This window comes from Sarcophilus harrisii, chromosome 3 (genome assembly GCF_902635505.1).
Source record: "Sarcophilus harrisii chromosome 3, mSarHar1.11, whole genome shotgun sequence".
Taxonomy (NCBI): domain Eukaryota; kingdom Metazoa; phylum Chordata; class Mammalia; order Dasyuromorphia; family Dasyuridae; genus Sarcophilus; species Sarcophilus harrisii.
In genome coordinates this window covers 178,472,432-178,489,451 of record NC_045428.1, presented here as the reverse complement: position 1 = coordinate 178,489,451, position 17,020 = coordinate 178,472,432, and the positions used below count along the sequence as shown (strand labels likewise).

Below are 17,020 nucleotides of genomic sequence, written 5' to 3'. Positions count from 1 at the left end.
AGAGAAATTCCATTTAAAATAACTTTTGATAATATAAAATATGAAGGGAAATTCAGGAACTCTATGTGTAAAATTACAAAACACTTTCCACACAAATAAAGTCAAATCTAAACAACTGGGAAAATATTAAGTGCTCTTGGATGAGTCAAGCGAATATAATAAAGACAATCATACCATCTAAACTAATCTATTTATTTAGTACTATACCAATCAAAGTCCCAAGAAACTATTTTAATGAACTAGAAAAAATAACAACAAAATTCATATGGAAGAACAAAAGGTCAAGACTTTCAAGGGAACTAATGAAAACAAAATCAAAGAAAGGTGGCCTAGTTGTACCTGATCTAAAACTATATTATAAAGCACTGGTCGCCAAAACCATTTGGTATTGGCTAAGAAATAGACTAGTTGATCAGTGGAATAGGTTAGAATCACAGACAAAATAGTCAATAACTATAGCAATCTATTCTTTGACACATCCAAAGACCCCAATTTTGGGATAAGAATTCACTATTTGACAAAAACTGATGGGAAAACTGAAAATTAGTATGGCAGGAACTAGACATTGTGCCACACTTAATATCATACACCAAGATAAGATCAAAATGGGTTCATGTTCTAGGGATAAAGAATGAGATTATAAATAAATTAATAAGACATAGGATAGTTTACCTCTCAGACCTGTAGAGAAGGAAGGAATTTGTGACCAAAGAAGAACTAGAGATCATTATGGATCACAAAATAGAAAATTTTGACTGTATCAAATTAAAAGACTTTTATATAAACAAAACTAATGCAGACAAGATTAGAAGGGAAGCACTAAACTGCAAAAACATTTTTACAGTTAAAGGTTCTGATAAAAGCCTCATTTCTAAAATACATAGAGAATTGACTTTAATTTATAAGAAATCAAGCCATTCTCCAATTGATAATTGGTCAAAGGTTATGAACAGATAATTGTTTCATGAAGGAATTGAAACAATTTTTACACATATAAAAAGGTGTTCCAATCATTATTGATCGGAGAAATGCAAATTAAGACAACTCTGAGATACCACTACATATCTCTCAGATTGGCTAAGATGACAGGAAAAGGTAATGATAAATGTTGGAGGGTATGTTGGAAAACTGGAACTTCTGATGCATTGTTGGTGGAGTTGTGAATGGATCCAACCATTCTGAAGAGCAATTTGGAACTATACTCAAAAAGTTATCAAACTGTGCATATCCTTTGATCCAGCAGTGCTACTTCTGGGCTTATATCCCAAAGAGATATTACAGAAGGAAAAGGGACCACCTGTATGTGCAAAAATGTTTGGGGTAGCCCTTTTTGCAGTGGTTAGAAATTGGAAATTGAATGGATGCCTATCAATTGGAGAATGGCTGAGTAAATTGTGGTATATTAATGTTATGGAATATTATTGTTCTGTAAGAAATGACTAGCGGGATGACTACATAGAGGCCTGGAGAGACGTACATGAACTGATACTAAGTGAAATGAGCAGAACCTGGAGATCATTATACACTTAACAATAATAAATACTATTTGAGGATCAATTCTGATGGAAATGGCTATTTTCAACAATGAGAAGATCCAAATCAGTTCCAATTGATCTGTAATGAACAGAATTAGCTACACCCAGTGAAAGAACACTAGGAAATGAGTGTGGACCACAACATGGCATTTCCACTCTTTCTATTATTGTTTGCTTGAATTTTTGTTTTTCTTCTCAGGTTATTTTTACTTTCTTTTCTAAATCTGATTTTTCTTGTGCAACAAGATAAGTGTATAAAAATGTGTGCATATATTGCATTCAACATACATTTTAACATATTTTACATGTATGGGACTACTTGCCATGTAGAGAAATGTGTGGGGGAAAGAAGGGAAAAGTTGGAACAGAAGTTTTTGCAAAAGTCAGTGTTGAAAAATTATCCATGCACATGTTTTGTCAATAAAAAACTATAATAAAATGTAAAAAAGGAGTTAGTTTTGATAGGTGTGCATTTTTAGGTTATAACATAAACAATGTTCTATTCTTTTTTTATTTTAATAGCTTTTATTTACAAGTTATATGCATGGGTAATTTTATAGCATTGACAATTGTCAAACCTTTTGTTCCAATTTTTCCCCTCCTTCCCCCCACCCCCTCTCCTAGATGGTAGGATGACCAGTAGATGTTAAATATATTAAAGTATAACATGACCAAACCATTATTTTGCTGTACAAAAAGAATCAGACTCTGAAACATTGTACAATTAGCCTGTGAAGGAAATCCAAAATGCAGGCTGGCAAAAATATAAGGATTGGGAATTCAATGTAACAGTTCTTAGTCATCTCCCAGAGTTCTTTCACTGGGTATAGCTGTTTCAGTTCATTACTGCTCTATTGGAACTGATTTGGTTCATATCATTGCTGAAGATGGAATCATCATCATATAGTATTGTTGTTGAAGTATATAATGATCTCCTGGCCCTGCTCATTTCACTCAGCATCAATTCTAGTAAGTCTCTCTAGGCCTTTCTGAAATCATCCTGTTGGTCATTTCTTACCGAACAATAATATTCCATAATATTCATATACCACAATTTATTCAGCCATTCTCCAATTGATGGACATCTACTCACTTTCCAGTTTCTGGTTCCATTCTTTTTTTTAAAAGATTAGTTCTACTAAAAGAATACTGTTAAAAGGATGGACCTTGGTTTCAGAAAGAACCCTGTGGTCATTGCAATGAACAATTTCCCACTTATGATCCAGTCTATTTTTCTTTTTCTCTTTAATTATGAGGCAAATTTATTGTGAATGTATAGTGTTGGTCATAAACTTATATCATACTTTACACAATATGAATTTTTCATTCACTTTTTCCTCCTATATTGATTTTAGGCAAAACTTTTGGGAATAATTATAAATCTCATTTAAAAAGGTCTGAGCTTGAAAAAGTTATCACTTTGTTATGGAAATCAGAAGCATTTAGAGATCTTCACCTTTTACACTGAATTTCATATTATCTGTGACAATGTCGAACATCTTTGCAAAACATATTTTTTTGCTCTATGTTTCACTAATAAATCAGGTGGTCTCTGAACAAAGTTATGTCTGTTATTAGGTTTCAGATAATATTGCATGCTTGAGGTACGTAAGAGTTATGACTCCAAGTCTACATTATATTGGAAGAAAGCCTTCAAGGCCAGATTTTGTGCTGATTAAATTTTGCTTTTAAAATAACCGGTAATTGATGTAGAGAGGAAGAATTTATTATGCACTATTCCTTTTAGTCAGTTATGAAACTATGGAGAAGAAATTACACAAATAATAGTTTGCATAAACCTGCCTCCTCATAACTTTAATTTTTTTTAAATTCTTGATAAATATCATGTAGATTTTTCTCATGAAAATATTGTAGCTAAGAAGTAGGCATATGTAGCAGCCATTAATGCTTTATTTTGTCTTTTTCTTCAAGAGTACAAAAGCGAATATAGGGACATAAGGTTGGAAAAGCATATCACTGTGGCATAGTGGATAAAATGCTAGTCCAGGAGTCAGGAAGACTTAAATTCACTTCTGGTCTCAGACTATACAGGCTAAACAATCCTAGGCAAGTCTCCTAACTCTATTTGACCGAGTTTCCTTATCTGTAAAATAAGCTGGAGAAGGAAATGGCAAACCATTCCAATATCTGGCAAAACTCCAAAAGAGGTCATAAAGAGTCAGACACAACTGAAACTAATGGACAACAACAAAACAGAAAAAGGATTTGGAAATGAATATTATTTGTTTGGCATTAATTTTGTCAGAAAACATTGCTTATTCTCTTGTTAAGTTATTTTGCTATAGTTTTTTGTTGCTGTGTTTTGGTCATTGTAACTTTGAGCTCAGAAAGGCATTTTTTCTACTTAAAAAAAATTACTGATACATTTCTTGAGTTGACACATTAGAAAACAAAAAAGATGAATATTTTCTCATCATATTTACTATAAAATTTCAAAAAACTCAACATATTGCACAAAATATGCATGGCATCCAAACTAATATTTTTCCATAAAATTAATATTTTTATTTCATTAGATAGGTTTTCTTTGATTTACCAAATAATTTACGTTCAGTGTGGTACTTCAATTAAATTAAGATGAGGAACATCAAAAAAAATAAAGAATTATTTATGTAGTTATAGTTCACTTACAGTCCATGTGACTTGAACTGTGGTAGGAGTCAACACAACAGGATTATGAAGACGTACAATGATATCCCCCAATTCTTTCTGTACTTGTCTATGATCTACTCCTTGTGCTGGTGGGCTTATATCTGTTGGTACAAAAAAAAAATCCCAAAGAGTGTTTTTTACAGTAAATTATAGAATCAGTTTCACAGCATTATATTTGCTTAAAGATCTGATATAACCTGGAATTATAAAATGGATCACTGAATAATATTTTTTATCTTCACATAATATCTTGTTAGACAATGTGCTGACATAAAAGTCATCCTTACTTTCATTAGAACGTTTAATTTCCACAATGGAAAAACATGTTTTAAGCAGAGGTATTGAGGTAAATATTTTCTTAAAAATGAACAAGACACCAGCTAAAATATTTTGTAATAATATTTATTCCATAACAGTAGAGAGGATTTTGCTTACTGAGAAGTCATTTCTACTTGAATCTGGGAATTTCAAGGACAAGCTATTCCCTATTAATAAATATAGCAGTTTGGAAAAGTAAATTAATTCCTCAGGCAACCATATGATGTTTATTTAGCACATTCATAAATTCAAAATTATGGTAGCTATGATATAAAAAATAAACAACATGAAAAGGAAAGATAGCTGATCTGAATTTATTGGCGTGTAGTGTGTGTATGTTTGTGTGCACACTGAGCATGTGTGTGTGTGTGTATGTGTGTGTGTATGTATATATATATATATATATATATATATATATATATATATATATATGGATATAAATGGGGAAGGGTTGATGGACTGGAATAAAGGTTTGGTGGAGACACCCTGCACCTGGTTTGCCCCAACAGAAGTAGTGATTTAATTAAGAATATTATAGTTCTCTGGAAACTTTAACAACAAAAATGGAAATAATGAGCTTGATTATTGATCTCCTCTGCATTACATAGATTCATGTTTATTATCCATTTATATTACTTTTTCCTGCACTGTACATCAATCAATATATATCAAAAATATGCATATACTTTTGATTTCATGTTAGAAAAAATAATTCCTATAAAATAAAGCAAATTGTATAAAATAAAAGTATATATAAAATGATTTCCCAATTATTAATTTTAAATATATAAATTTGCAACTATTCTACAATAGAAATTGTTCTTGAAATTATCTCCTGATATGTTTTTAGATATTGTATTTTAGGAAGCAATGTATTTAAGAAAATAAAAATTATTTGCTTTCATATTATTTTTACATTACACATTGTTATATTCTTCTTAATATTGTAAAATTAGAATCTTGTTATTTCATTAAAATAGATTGCACTCAACTATGGAAATAGCATAACAGTTTTTTTCTGATTTTAATTTCCCTGTGCTTGCATGAATAATAAAGCTATCTAAATTTACTTGATAACTGTGAAAACAATTCACAATTTTTCTAGTTAATTAATATTAATGTTTTGTAGTGTGCATCATCCCATACTCAATGCTGACTTTTACCTGAAGTCCAGTCATTTGTTTCTTATAGAAATAAAAGTAAGAGATGTTTAGATGTTGTTTTGGGTAACTTTTGAAAATTGAATTAAATGAAAAGGTCATTTTTAAAGTATTTGTTTCAATGCTCAAATCATATCTTGTGTCAACTGTAGCAGTGCCTTAATTACAGTGTAACTGTATACAATGTACACAATTCAAAAAAAAAAAGTTGGCATTCAGACAAAAATCATGGATTTTCTTATTAGAGAGCTATTAAAAGTATATTTACTTTGTATCTTCATTGTACTAAAATACACAAGAACAAAAACTACTTTTGGTAGCTTTGTTTCAACTCTTTTCACTAAAAAGTTATTCTAGCTGTAAGTGTCTTTAGTAAAAAGCAGAACTGATGCAGAACCTGACAAATATTTCTCAATTTAATTACATAACATAAATATGCAATTTTTTTCAAATCACAAATACAAACACATAAACATTTAATTACAGTGATGCAAAATGTCCAATCTTCTGTGATACATATGATCTATATTATGTAATCTCTAAAATGGCCATTTTTTTAATTCAAGTAAATTAAATACTTTAATACATTGTAATTGTCAAAGTTAGGATGTCACTTTCTTTTCTTACATTTCAGGTTCAATGATTTAATTTACTCATTGAAGACAGTAATATGGAATTAGGTTTGTATCCTGGTAAAGATGAAATATTACCATTATTCATGTCTTTAACTTCCTTGATGTGCCTTTTCTTTCTACCAAACTAGGCTCTTAATTATAGAAAATTAATCACATGCCTGTTTAATGAATAATAGAAAATGACTTTTCCCTCCTTTGACCCTCATGTCAATAACTTTAAAAAGTCACATGATTTATTTCACTTGAATACTGTAAGCAACTATTTTCCATTATAATTGCATGCTAGTTACTATCATTGCAACACACTATAATTATAATAATATTTTATGCTTGTGTGGTGCTTTTCAGAGGATAAAAATGCCACTTTGTATTATATTCTGTAAAAAGAACAAGAAAAAATTTTACAAATAGAAAACAATCCCTTCTTAACAGATATATTCAATAAAAAGTGCTAAGTTCATCTTTATATTACATAAATATATTCATTTCATGGCTAGTAAGGACTAATTCGGTAAAATCATAAAATGTGTCATAAAAATAATGGAGGAAAGTTTTGACACCTGGACCACAAGTTTCTCAGTAAAGGCAAAATCTCTGATTAAAATGGAGGGGAACTTATTCTCATAACATTCTATATCAAGGTAGTCTATTAAGGAAGAAAAAGCTTCATATTTTCCATAATATGTAGGTGGCTTCCATAATGTTTCATAACTCTCAGCCCATCTTCTCACACGATTTTCTCCTTTCCCCCCACATTGCTGCCAGTAGTAAAGATATGTATTATTTTACTGTTTTTCCATCCGTATAATTTTCCAGACAAAAATATCTTTCTCTGACTATAATTCCTTTATATATGTGGTCATCATTATTAGAATATAAACTCAAGATATAGCTAGATGGCTCAGGGGCTAGAGCAATCACTCTGGAATCAGAAAATACATGAGTTCAATCAGACCTTAAACACTTGATGTAGCTATGTGATCCTGGGTGAATCACTTAATACCAAATAACTTGAAAAAAGAATATATGCTTGTTAGGGACCTTTTTCCACTTATATTTTTATCTCCAGCATATAACACAATGGTTGGTTTTATAAGTGCTTTTCCATTCATTATCTGGGCAACTTAGGAGATAAAAATTTCCTTTATTGTGATTATGTATAAATGAAGGGTAGATGGCATAGAGTAAATATCTCCTCTTTCCTCTGTTCCTAAATGTCTTAAAGTCTTCATGTTTGGCTTCCCTTTTTCTGTGGAATCCTGGCCAAAGAATGTAAAACCAAATGTTTATGTAACTAGGCCTAAGAGAGGCAAAATACTGTGCCAAAATATAAAGTCTGTTTCTTAATTACAGAGTCAAGTCTAATGAATAAATACTAAAAATTATGAGATACTCATTTATCCTTGGTCCCTATTTAACTAATTTATTTATAAATTCACGCAAAATTTATCTTTCTAAGCATCATGAATAAAGTCTGCTGTTTCCAAAATTACCTTGTGTGCGCACAGGATCTGACATGGGGCTAGGGTCACTAAGACCCTGAGAGTTGATAGCTCTCACCATGAACAAGTAGATTGTATTGGGTCGAAGTCCTCTTACAGTGTACAATGTCGTCTTTACATGGTTTGCCACAGTTTGCCAGCTATTGCTCACTGATTGACTGAAATGAAATTGAAGATTTACATTTCAAGCATAGAAAAAAAAGGCACAAAGAATGGGGTTGGATTTCAATGAGAAAGATTAATGGTTGGAAATTAAAACAAAATATGACAATAAAACACAAACCGTTTGGAGTTTTCAGCTTAGTAAATGAAATGGTCTAATGAATTCAGATAATTCCACAACAAAGCAGAGCCCATCTAACAAAAGTACCATGCACAAAAAAAAAATAATAATAAATAACTCAGCCCAAGAGATAAAACAGCCTTTGTTAAATACTCTGCAGCCACTAAATGAACACCTGTAAAAGGAAAGGGGTGGGGGTGGGGACTAAAAATCACAACATCAATTCTAAAGAAATATTACCCTCTTAACTATATGCAAAGATGTGTGCATTATATATATATATATATATATATATATATATACACACACACACACACAAACACACATACACACACACACATATATATATACCTTGAAAAGAATTAACCTGTAGAACTAATACATGGACTACAGAGTAAATTATGCAAACATATTTTCCTGTTATAAGTTGTGTTCTCTTTGCATCAAATTCACATGCAACATTATAATAGAACCTTCTAAAACTACACATCTGTAAAAGAAGAAAGGAAGTGGGGAGTAAATATTGCTTTGCATGCTTATATTTTTAATAAAGTATATATTACACAGTATATTTTGATCTCTCTGAATGGTGAAATAGCTTTAAATCAAAGAGCAAAGAGCCATTCTACAATATTCACATGTCATTTTAACACTTTATGCAATGTTAAAAGGTTCTTCTATTAACAAAGAGGAAAGTATCTGCTTTAAAAAGAAAGCTTCCAAATGTTTGTTTTTCAGAAGACATGGTACACCAAAATATTAAAACTATTAAAAGGCAATTTTAATTTTCAAAAGCATTTAACTATTTGTTAAGAAAATGCTAATAAAGTAAATAGAGACAAAAAGTTTTATCTAAGAAAATTCATAAAATTCTAGGTTTGAAATATGAAAATGAAAATTGTATTTATTTTCTAGTTTGTCTCAGAAGACAACACATAGATAGATATGCACATCTCTCACTCTTTATATAGATATAGAAAATAAACAAGTTAAATCTGAGCACTTAAAATATGTTTATCTAACTCCCCAAAAGTATATATAATTTAACTACTTTTTTAAAACTTCCAGGCACTCTATAAGTATGCTTTTGAATATATAAATTTCATATATTTTAATCATTTTAGTTTACTATCTACTTAGTAAGAAACCAGATCCTTCTGCTTATATATGTAACACATACATGTATCTATCTATCTATCTATCTGTCTGTCTACCTATCTATACTAGAATGTGCCTAACCTTCAACTATTTTTTCCCAATTAACTGGTTCTAATGCAATCTTAAGATATTATATGATTAGACTAAAGAAGAAAAAAAAAAAAACAATCATGTTGATGGGCAATCAACTATATCCTTGCAAACCTGAAAGCACAGGCAAATGATCATTTTCTTTCCTGTTTATAAATAATTTGTTAGTGGAAACAAGAACGAAGTCTCATTTTTGACTTGTACATCATAAATAGGGTCTCTATATGATTTTGTTAAATTATTAGTTTTCCATATAACATCAGTATTATGCTTAAGAATATACATTTACAATAGTTATTAGCACAAAGTTTTTTTTTTCTTTTAAGGACATTAAAAAGTAAAATTGTTCACATACCTAAAGGCCTCAATGATATATGCATTAGTTGGTAGGCTTCCAGGACTTCCTGGCTGCCAGGATAAGGTGACACTATTTTTACTGACATCAGTGACCTGAGGTTTGGATGGTGATCCAGGTAGGTCATTTAAATCATATTTTTTACTGATTGTTGCTTCAGATTCTGTAAGGAGTCAAATATAAATTAGTTAACTTTTACTTGTTTATTAGATAGTGCTGTTAAAAGATATCAATGTGCCTTCCCCACCCTTATATGCTGTTTATGATATTATCTGCCAACCCCTCTATTTCTGTGCATTCCTTTTGCTCAAAGGATAGCTCCTTCATGAGGCATTTCCTTTTCACTGAAGTAGTAAATAATATTTTCTTTCTCTGAACTTTAAGTCTATACTTTTCATCATACTCTTAGAATAATAGGATCATAGATTTAGAGTTAGATGGTGCTTCAAAGAGTATCTACCCTAAATATGCCATTTACAGATGATACAATTGAAGAACAGAGTTTAAGTGACTTATTCAAAGTGATACAGGTAGTAAAAATGAGAAATAGTATTTTAACCCAGGTCCTCAGACTCCAGGGTGAGGGTTCTTTCCATATACCATGTTATTACCTCCTACTCTTATGTTTTTTTTTTTTTTTTTTTTTTGTTGTTGTTGTTTTGGATTAAAATTATTTTTTGTCATATCCTTCCACTCAGCTCCATTAGAATATAAACTCATAGAGGGCAAGGATAGCAACCTTAAAGAAGATAAACATAATAGCTATTTACAAAAAACAAGCAATTATATACAAATTGTAATTCTTTTAATTTGCAAAACCTTTGCTCTTTAAAAAGATATAAAGAAATTTGTGTTTTTCTTTTTTCAGCTGCCACTTTAGACACATTTCTTTTCCTCCCTTCGTCCCTCCCTTCCTTCCTTCCTTTTTTCTTTTATAGTTGCAGAGAGCATGCTGATTATTATTTTTTTTTACTTACACAGTACACAGCTTACTGGTTTTAAGCTTGCTTTTACTAACTCTTCCTCCCACTTTTTTTTTTTTAAATCAGTCACTACACAACCATGTCTGTTTGAGTTGGGTGAGTTTGAGTTTTTATTTAAATGAAATAATTTGATTTTATTTCTTTTGAATCTTAGATTAAGCACAATGCTTTACAGTTGGGATCTTTTTTGTAATTGATTTTGTCATCTATCTTACAGTTTTGGATTATCTATAAATTTGATAAGCATAATATCTCGTGCCTTAATGCAAGTCATTGATAAAAAAATTTAAACTGCATAAGGCCAACCACAAATTCCTGTATTATTTCACTGGAAATTTCCTGATATCCTGATACTGAATCATTAACAATGAGAGTCCTCCTTGAGTTTGAAGCTATCCAGTCAGTTTTGAATAATCTAATTTTATAATCTTTCTATGTTCTCCATAAAATAAAAAGCTTTGCAAAACTATCTCCAAAACATTTTCACCATCTACTAGTTAATTACTTCAGTCAAGAAGGAAATGAAATTAGCATATGGTCTGTTGTTGATAAAGTTATGATGACTCTTTCTAATCAGCATTTTCCGTTACAAATTTTAATTATCTCCTTAATGATCCATTTTAGAATTTCTCCAGGAACCCAAGTCAAGCTGTGGTATATTTTTTAAAAAAATCTTGTTTTTATTTTTTTAATTAGTACATTTATTCTTCCTTAGTCTATTGCTATTACTATCATTTTCCATATGTAGTAGGATCATATCAAATATGATAATCTTTCAGAAATCAAGTCTGTCCATTCTTTTAGTACCAAAAGATGTTTGTCTGAGCCAAAAGATATGAACTAAGCAAGAGTAAAAAGGTTCTCTCTTATTATCTCCTTTGGATACCAACTACCTATTACTCATTTTTTCATTCTATCATTTCCAGTGCAAAGGTCATTCTTGAATTAAGCAGCTCTGCAATTTCCCTTTTGTAAATTAACATTGTCATGCTCCAATAAGAGGTCCTATCCATCTTCCTCAAGCCAATATTCTTTTTTCTTGTCCTTAGATTCCCTCATTCTGAGCTTGAGGATTCCTGCTACCAGTTTTACTAGATCATGGCAAGCTCTTATAATCTTTTTTTTTTTCTGAAGCAATTCAGGTTAAGTGACTTTCCCAGGGTCACACAGCTAGGAAGTGTCTGACACCAGATTTGAACTCAGTTCCTCCTGAATTCAGGGTTGGTACTCTATCCACTGTGCCACCTAGTTGTCCCTCCTGTAATCTTTTTAGTTAATTCTTTTCTTCTATCTTCAGTAAATTTCTTTCTAAAATTTTGTTTGTTGTATCCCCTTTGTATTCATATCACTCCCTTCATAAAATTTCATTTTTGTCTTCAGAATTTCTTAAGCATCTCCTATCCCTCCTGGACTGACTTCCTTGTAGCATTTCAGTCTATGGGTACTACCTACTAGCTCTCTTAGATCAATTCACATTGACATATATTAACCTTAGATCTACAATTTTTGGACTTGAAAAAAAAACTAACTTGACAACTTCTAGTGCCTAAGACAGTGTTCTGTAACACAGTGATAATTAATATATAGATATATAGATATTGATATAAGTGCTATCTTTTAAATAATTACATACAGATTCTGATTAATTACCTTGGTAAACATTTTGATGGAAAGTATGGCAATACAAAAAAGAGAAATCTGAGGTCTTTGGCCTAAATATACTTATAATATCTGATACTTATTTCTACTTAATTAATACTAAGACAGAACTTTGATACAATCATTTCTGGTATTCTCTTCATAATCACAGATCATGACCTCTCTATACTTTTTCACAGGATCACTTTGTCTTTCTAACGTCTGCCAATCCCTCTCTGCTCCCTCTCTTCTAAAATATCAATGTACTGAGATCAATCTTCTGGTGATTAGGCTTTCTCCATGTAAATAGGATGGTATTTAGACAACAAATTACAATCTATACTTGATCCTATCTAATGGAAGCTATTAGAACAGAAATTTTAAAAGCTTCAAATTCTTGGAACATTAGAGTAATACTTTAATGCAAGCCCTATTTGATTAAAAGTTATTTAATCAGGCATAATTTTTATGCCCCCAAATTTTGAGCTTGCTACTGTCAAGGCTTTCTCTAGAAACTCACCAGTTACATCTAAAACAGCACTCCATGATGTCTCTCCACTTGAACTTGTAGCCACACATGTGTAAGTGCCAGTATCAGAAACCTTTAGTGCAAAAAATAAAAGGGGGAGGAAGGCTAGTATATGTAACTTTTCTAGATAAATATTTCATTTCAATTAAGGTAATCTTTAATTTTTTAAAGTAAATAGTATACATTTGTCAGCCTGTTACAAGACAAATAATATGATAAAAGGATTAAAACATTTTTTCATATACCAAAATTTAAAGTTTGTTTTCACCATATTTCTGCAAATGATTTTTAAAATAATGACATAACCACATTATGATTCACTTTATCCCACCACATATTCTATTAAACTATGACATAACAATATCTATTTATATAATAATTTGAATATTTGTATGTCTACTTGCTGTCTTTAAACTATCTGCATTTTTTCTTCTTTCTCATTATACATGACTATTATCTTCATCTCCTAACAGCAATTTGCAAAGATAATTCATCACATAACATTTAAAAATTCAGAATAATATTTTCTCAAAATACTCAGGAACATGAACTGATGCCAGAAATTATTTCAATAAGCCTGTAAATAAAATAATATACCTCAAACAAATTACAATGAGATAGACTTTGGCATATACAAAACAGATAAATCACTTTTTTCTTTCTTTTTTTTTTCTTGTTACGTTCTATTTTCTTTAAACAAATGGTAATGTGTGAAGAAGGAAGAAGATAGCTGGGGGAAGATCAGGACAAGTCTTTTACTTGAAAAATCTTAAGAATTTCAACTTCATCCCAAGATCCAGGAAATTTGACTGTTGTCTCTGCACCTTCCCAGAAGCTTCCCAGAGATTCATGTGTCAGCTTGAATCTAGGCAACTTATCTCAGGCCTATTTAGTCCAGATATTTTCCAGCTCTCTGGGAGTCTTTTGTGAATCTGGCTCAAAGTGAACTGCAAGTTCTGGTCTCTTAATTGTACTTCTTCAGTTTATATTATTGTACTTCTTCAATCTATATTATTGTCCTGCCTACTGTATGATGGACCTCCTGAATTTTCTTGAAATTACCTCTCTTAATGTAGCTCTCTCCAGCCACTAATATTTGTTTGGACTTACTCCTCAATAATTAGCACATTCCAATATTCTCATACTCTCTTTATCCCATTGATCCTGAATCTTTGGTTTGTCAAATTTAAATTTTATTATCCACAATTGCATAGACTGTTCCTCCCAACTTCCTCAAAACTAAATTTCTTCCACTGTCCTTTCTGGAATTCCTGCTCAATAATTTAATAACTTGTTTTATCTCACAATTTCTTAATTATTCCCTCTTCTGTAGCTTAATGAGACACTGCAACACAGGCTCATCTTTTTAGTACTGGTTAATTTTCAGTTTTATCTGTGATTCACTGGTTGAGGTCAAAGGAGTCAGATTTCACTGCTACTATCAGAGTCTCTCTTTACCACCACCATTACTCACTACTTCTACTTAATAAATTTTTAAAAATATTTAAATACCTACTATGTGCTAGGCACTGTGTTACTTGGTAAGAGATACGATGTTCACTCCCAGGTCCACAGTTGTTTTTTCTCCTATTTGGCTTCTACTTTAACAGTAGGAAATTAATGTTCAAAATCTCTTCAATCCTCTTCACGTCCGTTAGGTCTATTTCTCCCCTCAGCTATGACCCTTGACTTATAGAAAAGTTGAGGCTATTGGATGAGGCCTTCCTCTTCTTTCTTCCTCATCTTCCCCTTTTAGTTCTTTCTTCTCCAGTTTCCCTCAGGGAAGGAAGACATTCTCTTTTGCCAAATAAACTCTTCTACATACATTTGTTCCCATCTTTTACATCACATTATTACCTCTATTATCTTGATTCCCTTTAATTGTTAGTCTTTTCTTATCTACTAACTTCCATGTTATTTGCAAAAAAAACAAAAAAAAACAAAAAAAAAAAACAAAACAAAACATAATTCCCTCCTTTAAAAAAAAAAACTCACTTTATTCTACCACTTCTGCTAGCTGTTATCCTATATTTCTAATCATCTTCTACCCTAAACTCATTGAGAAACAATTGATTAATTTAATTGGACTGAGGAAACATTGAAAACCTTTATACTCAGTGCCTCTGCTTTCTTTCCTCCAGCATTTCTAAACCTTATGCACTCTGGTTTTTGACCTCATCATTTGATGAAAACATTCTCTCCAAAATCATCAATGATCTTTTTTTTTTTTTTAATTTTTGCTGAGGCAATTCGGATCAAGTGACATGCCCAGGGTCTCACAGCTAGGTAGCATTAAGTGTCTGAGCCCAGATTTGAACTCAGATCCTCCTGACTTCAGGGCTGGTGCTCTATTCACTGCACCACCTAGCTGCCTCATCAATAATTTTTTGATGGGCCAACTTAATTTTCTTTTCTCAGTTAGAAGATGAGATTTCTTTACCTCTCTTCTGAAGTCTTTGACATTGTTGACTACTCTTTTCTCCTTAATATTCTCTCTTCTCTAGGTTTTTATGACATTACTTTCTCCTAAATTTTTTCTCTTACATGTTTAACTGTTTGTTTGGTTTTTTTTCCTGAGGCGATTGGGGTCAAGTGACTTGCCCAGGGGTCACAGAGCTAGGAAGTGTTAAGTGTCTGATGTCAGATTTGAACTCAGGTCCTGATTTGAACTTCAGGGCTGATTGTCTATCCACAGCACCACCTAGCTGCCCCAAGATTGTGCTTTCTAAGAATCCTTTGCTACATCTTTGTCCAGATCTCACCCACTAATGTTAGATGTCCCCCAAGGCTCCATTGTAGTCCATCTTCTTCTTCTTCTCTTGTTTAATAATCTTATCAGATTCTGCGTGTTCAATTATTTTATGCATCTAATTTTCAAATCTATATGCCTTATTTTAATCTATCTCCTGGCTTATAGTTTTGTAGCACTAATAACCTTTTACACATCTCAAAATGGACATTCTTTAAGAATCTCTGACTCAATATATCCAAAGCATATCTCATTTTCTTTTCCTTCAAGCCCACTTGTTGCCTTCACTTCCGTATTACTACTTGAGGGTATTATGGTTCTCCCAGTAATGTAGGCTCAAAATGTGAAAGTAATTTGTGATTCCTCCCACATATTCATTTCAGCTTGAATTCATTGCACTGGTGCAATAGCATCGAGTGGTCTCCCTGTCTCAAGTCTTTCTCTACTCCAGGCAGTATTCCACTCAGCTATCAAAATGCTCTTTCTAAAATGTAGTATGATCATGACATTCCACTTCTTATTCAATAATTCTAATGGTTTCCCAGTCTCTTCAGAAACAAATGTAAAATCCTTTGCTTAACTTCTAAAAATCTTCAAAACTGGGTCTCTTTCTGCCTTTTCAATTTTCTTTCATATTCCTAATGCTATGTGTTCCGCAGTCCATTGTCTATGCAATACGATATCTCCCAACTCTAGACAATTTTACTTATTGTTCCCTATGCTTAAAATTCTCTCTTCCTTATCCCTGCTTCTTGGATTCTTTTAATTATTATTATGGGCCAGAATTTGAAACAAGGTGCTAAGTCACTGGAATTGATAGAGACAATGCTTATGTACTTAGTTCACACCTTTAGAGTTCACACCTTTAAAAGAGTTCACACATTAGTTCACAAGTTAGAGTTCATACCTTTAAGGAGTTCACACCTTTCACACATTTAGAGTTCATACACTTTAAGAGATCATATATAAGGAGGAGCCCACTAAAGGACAAGCAAACTAGAGAGGTCGGGAGATTCACAAGTTGGAAGCCCACAATCCCACTCTTGTAGGAGGAGTCAAGATTCATTCCAGTTTCCACCTTTGTGCTGGCTGGAGGCTTTGGATTCAGAGGGAGTTAGAGGCAGAAGCTGGAAGAGACAAAGGACTAGTGGCAAGAGCTCTTGAAACCAAGGAAAGAGAAAGCTAACTGGGCCCAAGGAAGATACAAAACGTGGAAAGGAAACAATAGAGGATTGCACTTTAACACCTGGCTGCATCTGAAATGATTATTACTTTGAACTGAAATGAAGGCTGTTCCCAGAAGCCCCCCAAGAAACCTGCTCCCAGAGAACTTTATATTTCAGAGAAGAGAATATTACAAATTATCAGTATAAATACACCTTCCATAAGAAACCGTAAATTATTCTACTAAA

The 17,020-nt window shown here is 31.9% G+C and overlaps 1 protein-coding gene across 11 annotated transcripts in view; it reads right to left on the bottom strand.

Annotated features, from left to right (window-relative positions):
• The window catches only part of ROBO2 (roundabout guidance receptor 2), a 606,204-nt gene that overhangs the window by 153,115 nt on the left and 436,069 nt on the right, over nt 1-17,020 (bottom strand). For all 11 annotated transcript variants that reach the window (XM_031958824.1, XM_031958826.1, XM_031958829.1 and 8 more), the window contains 4 exons: nt 12,851-12,932; nt 9,710-9,872; nt 7,815-7,981; nt 4,188-4,309 (listed from right to left, as the gene is read on the bottom strand). In XM_031958824.1, coding sequence (XP_031814684.1) covers nt 4,188-4,309; nt 7,815-7,981; nt 9,710-9,872; nt 12,851-12,932 — 534 coding nt within the window. The remainder of the gene's footprint in view (nt 1-4,187; nt 4,310-7,814; nt 7,982-9,709; nt 9,873-12,850; nt 12,933-17,020) is intronic.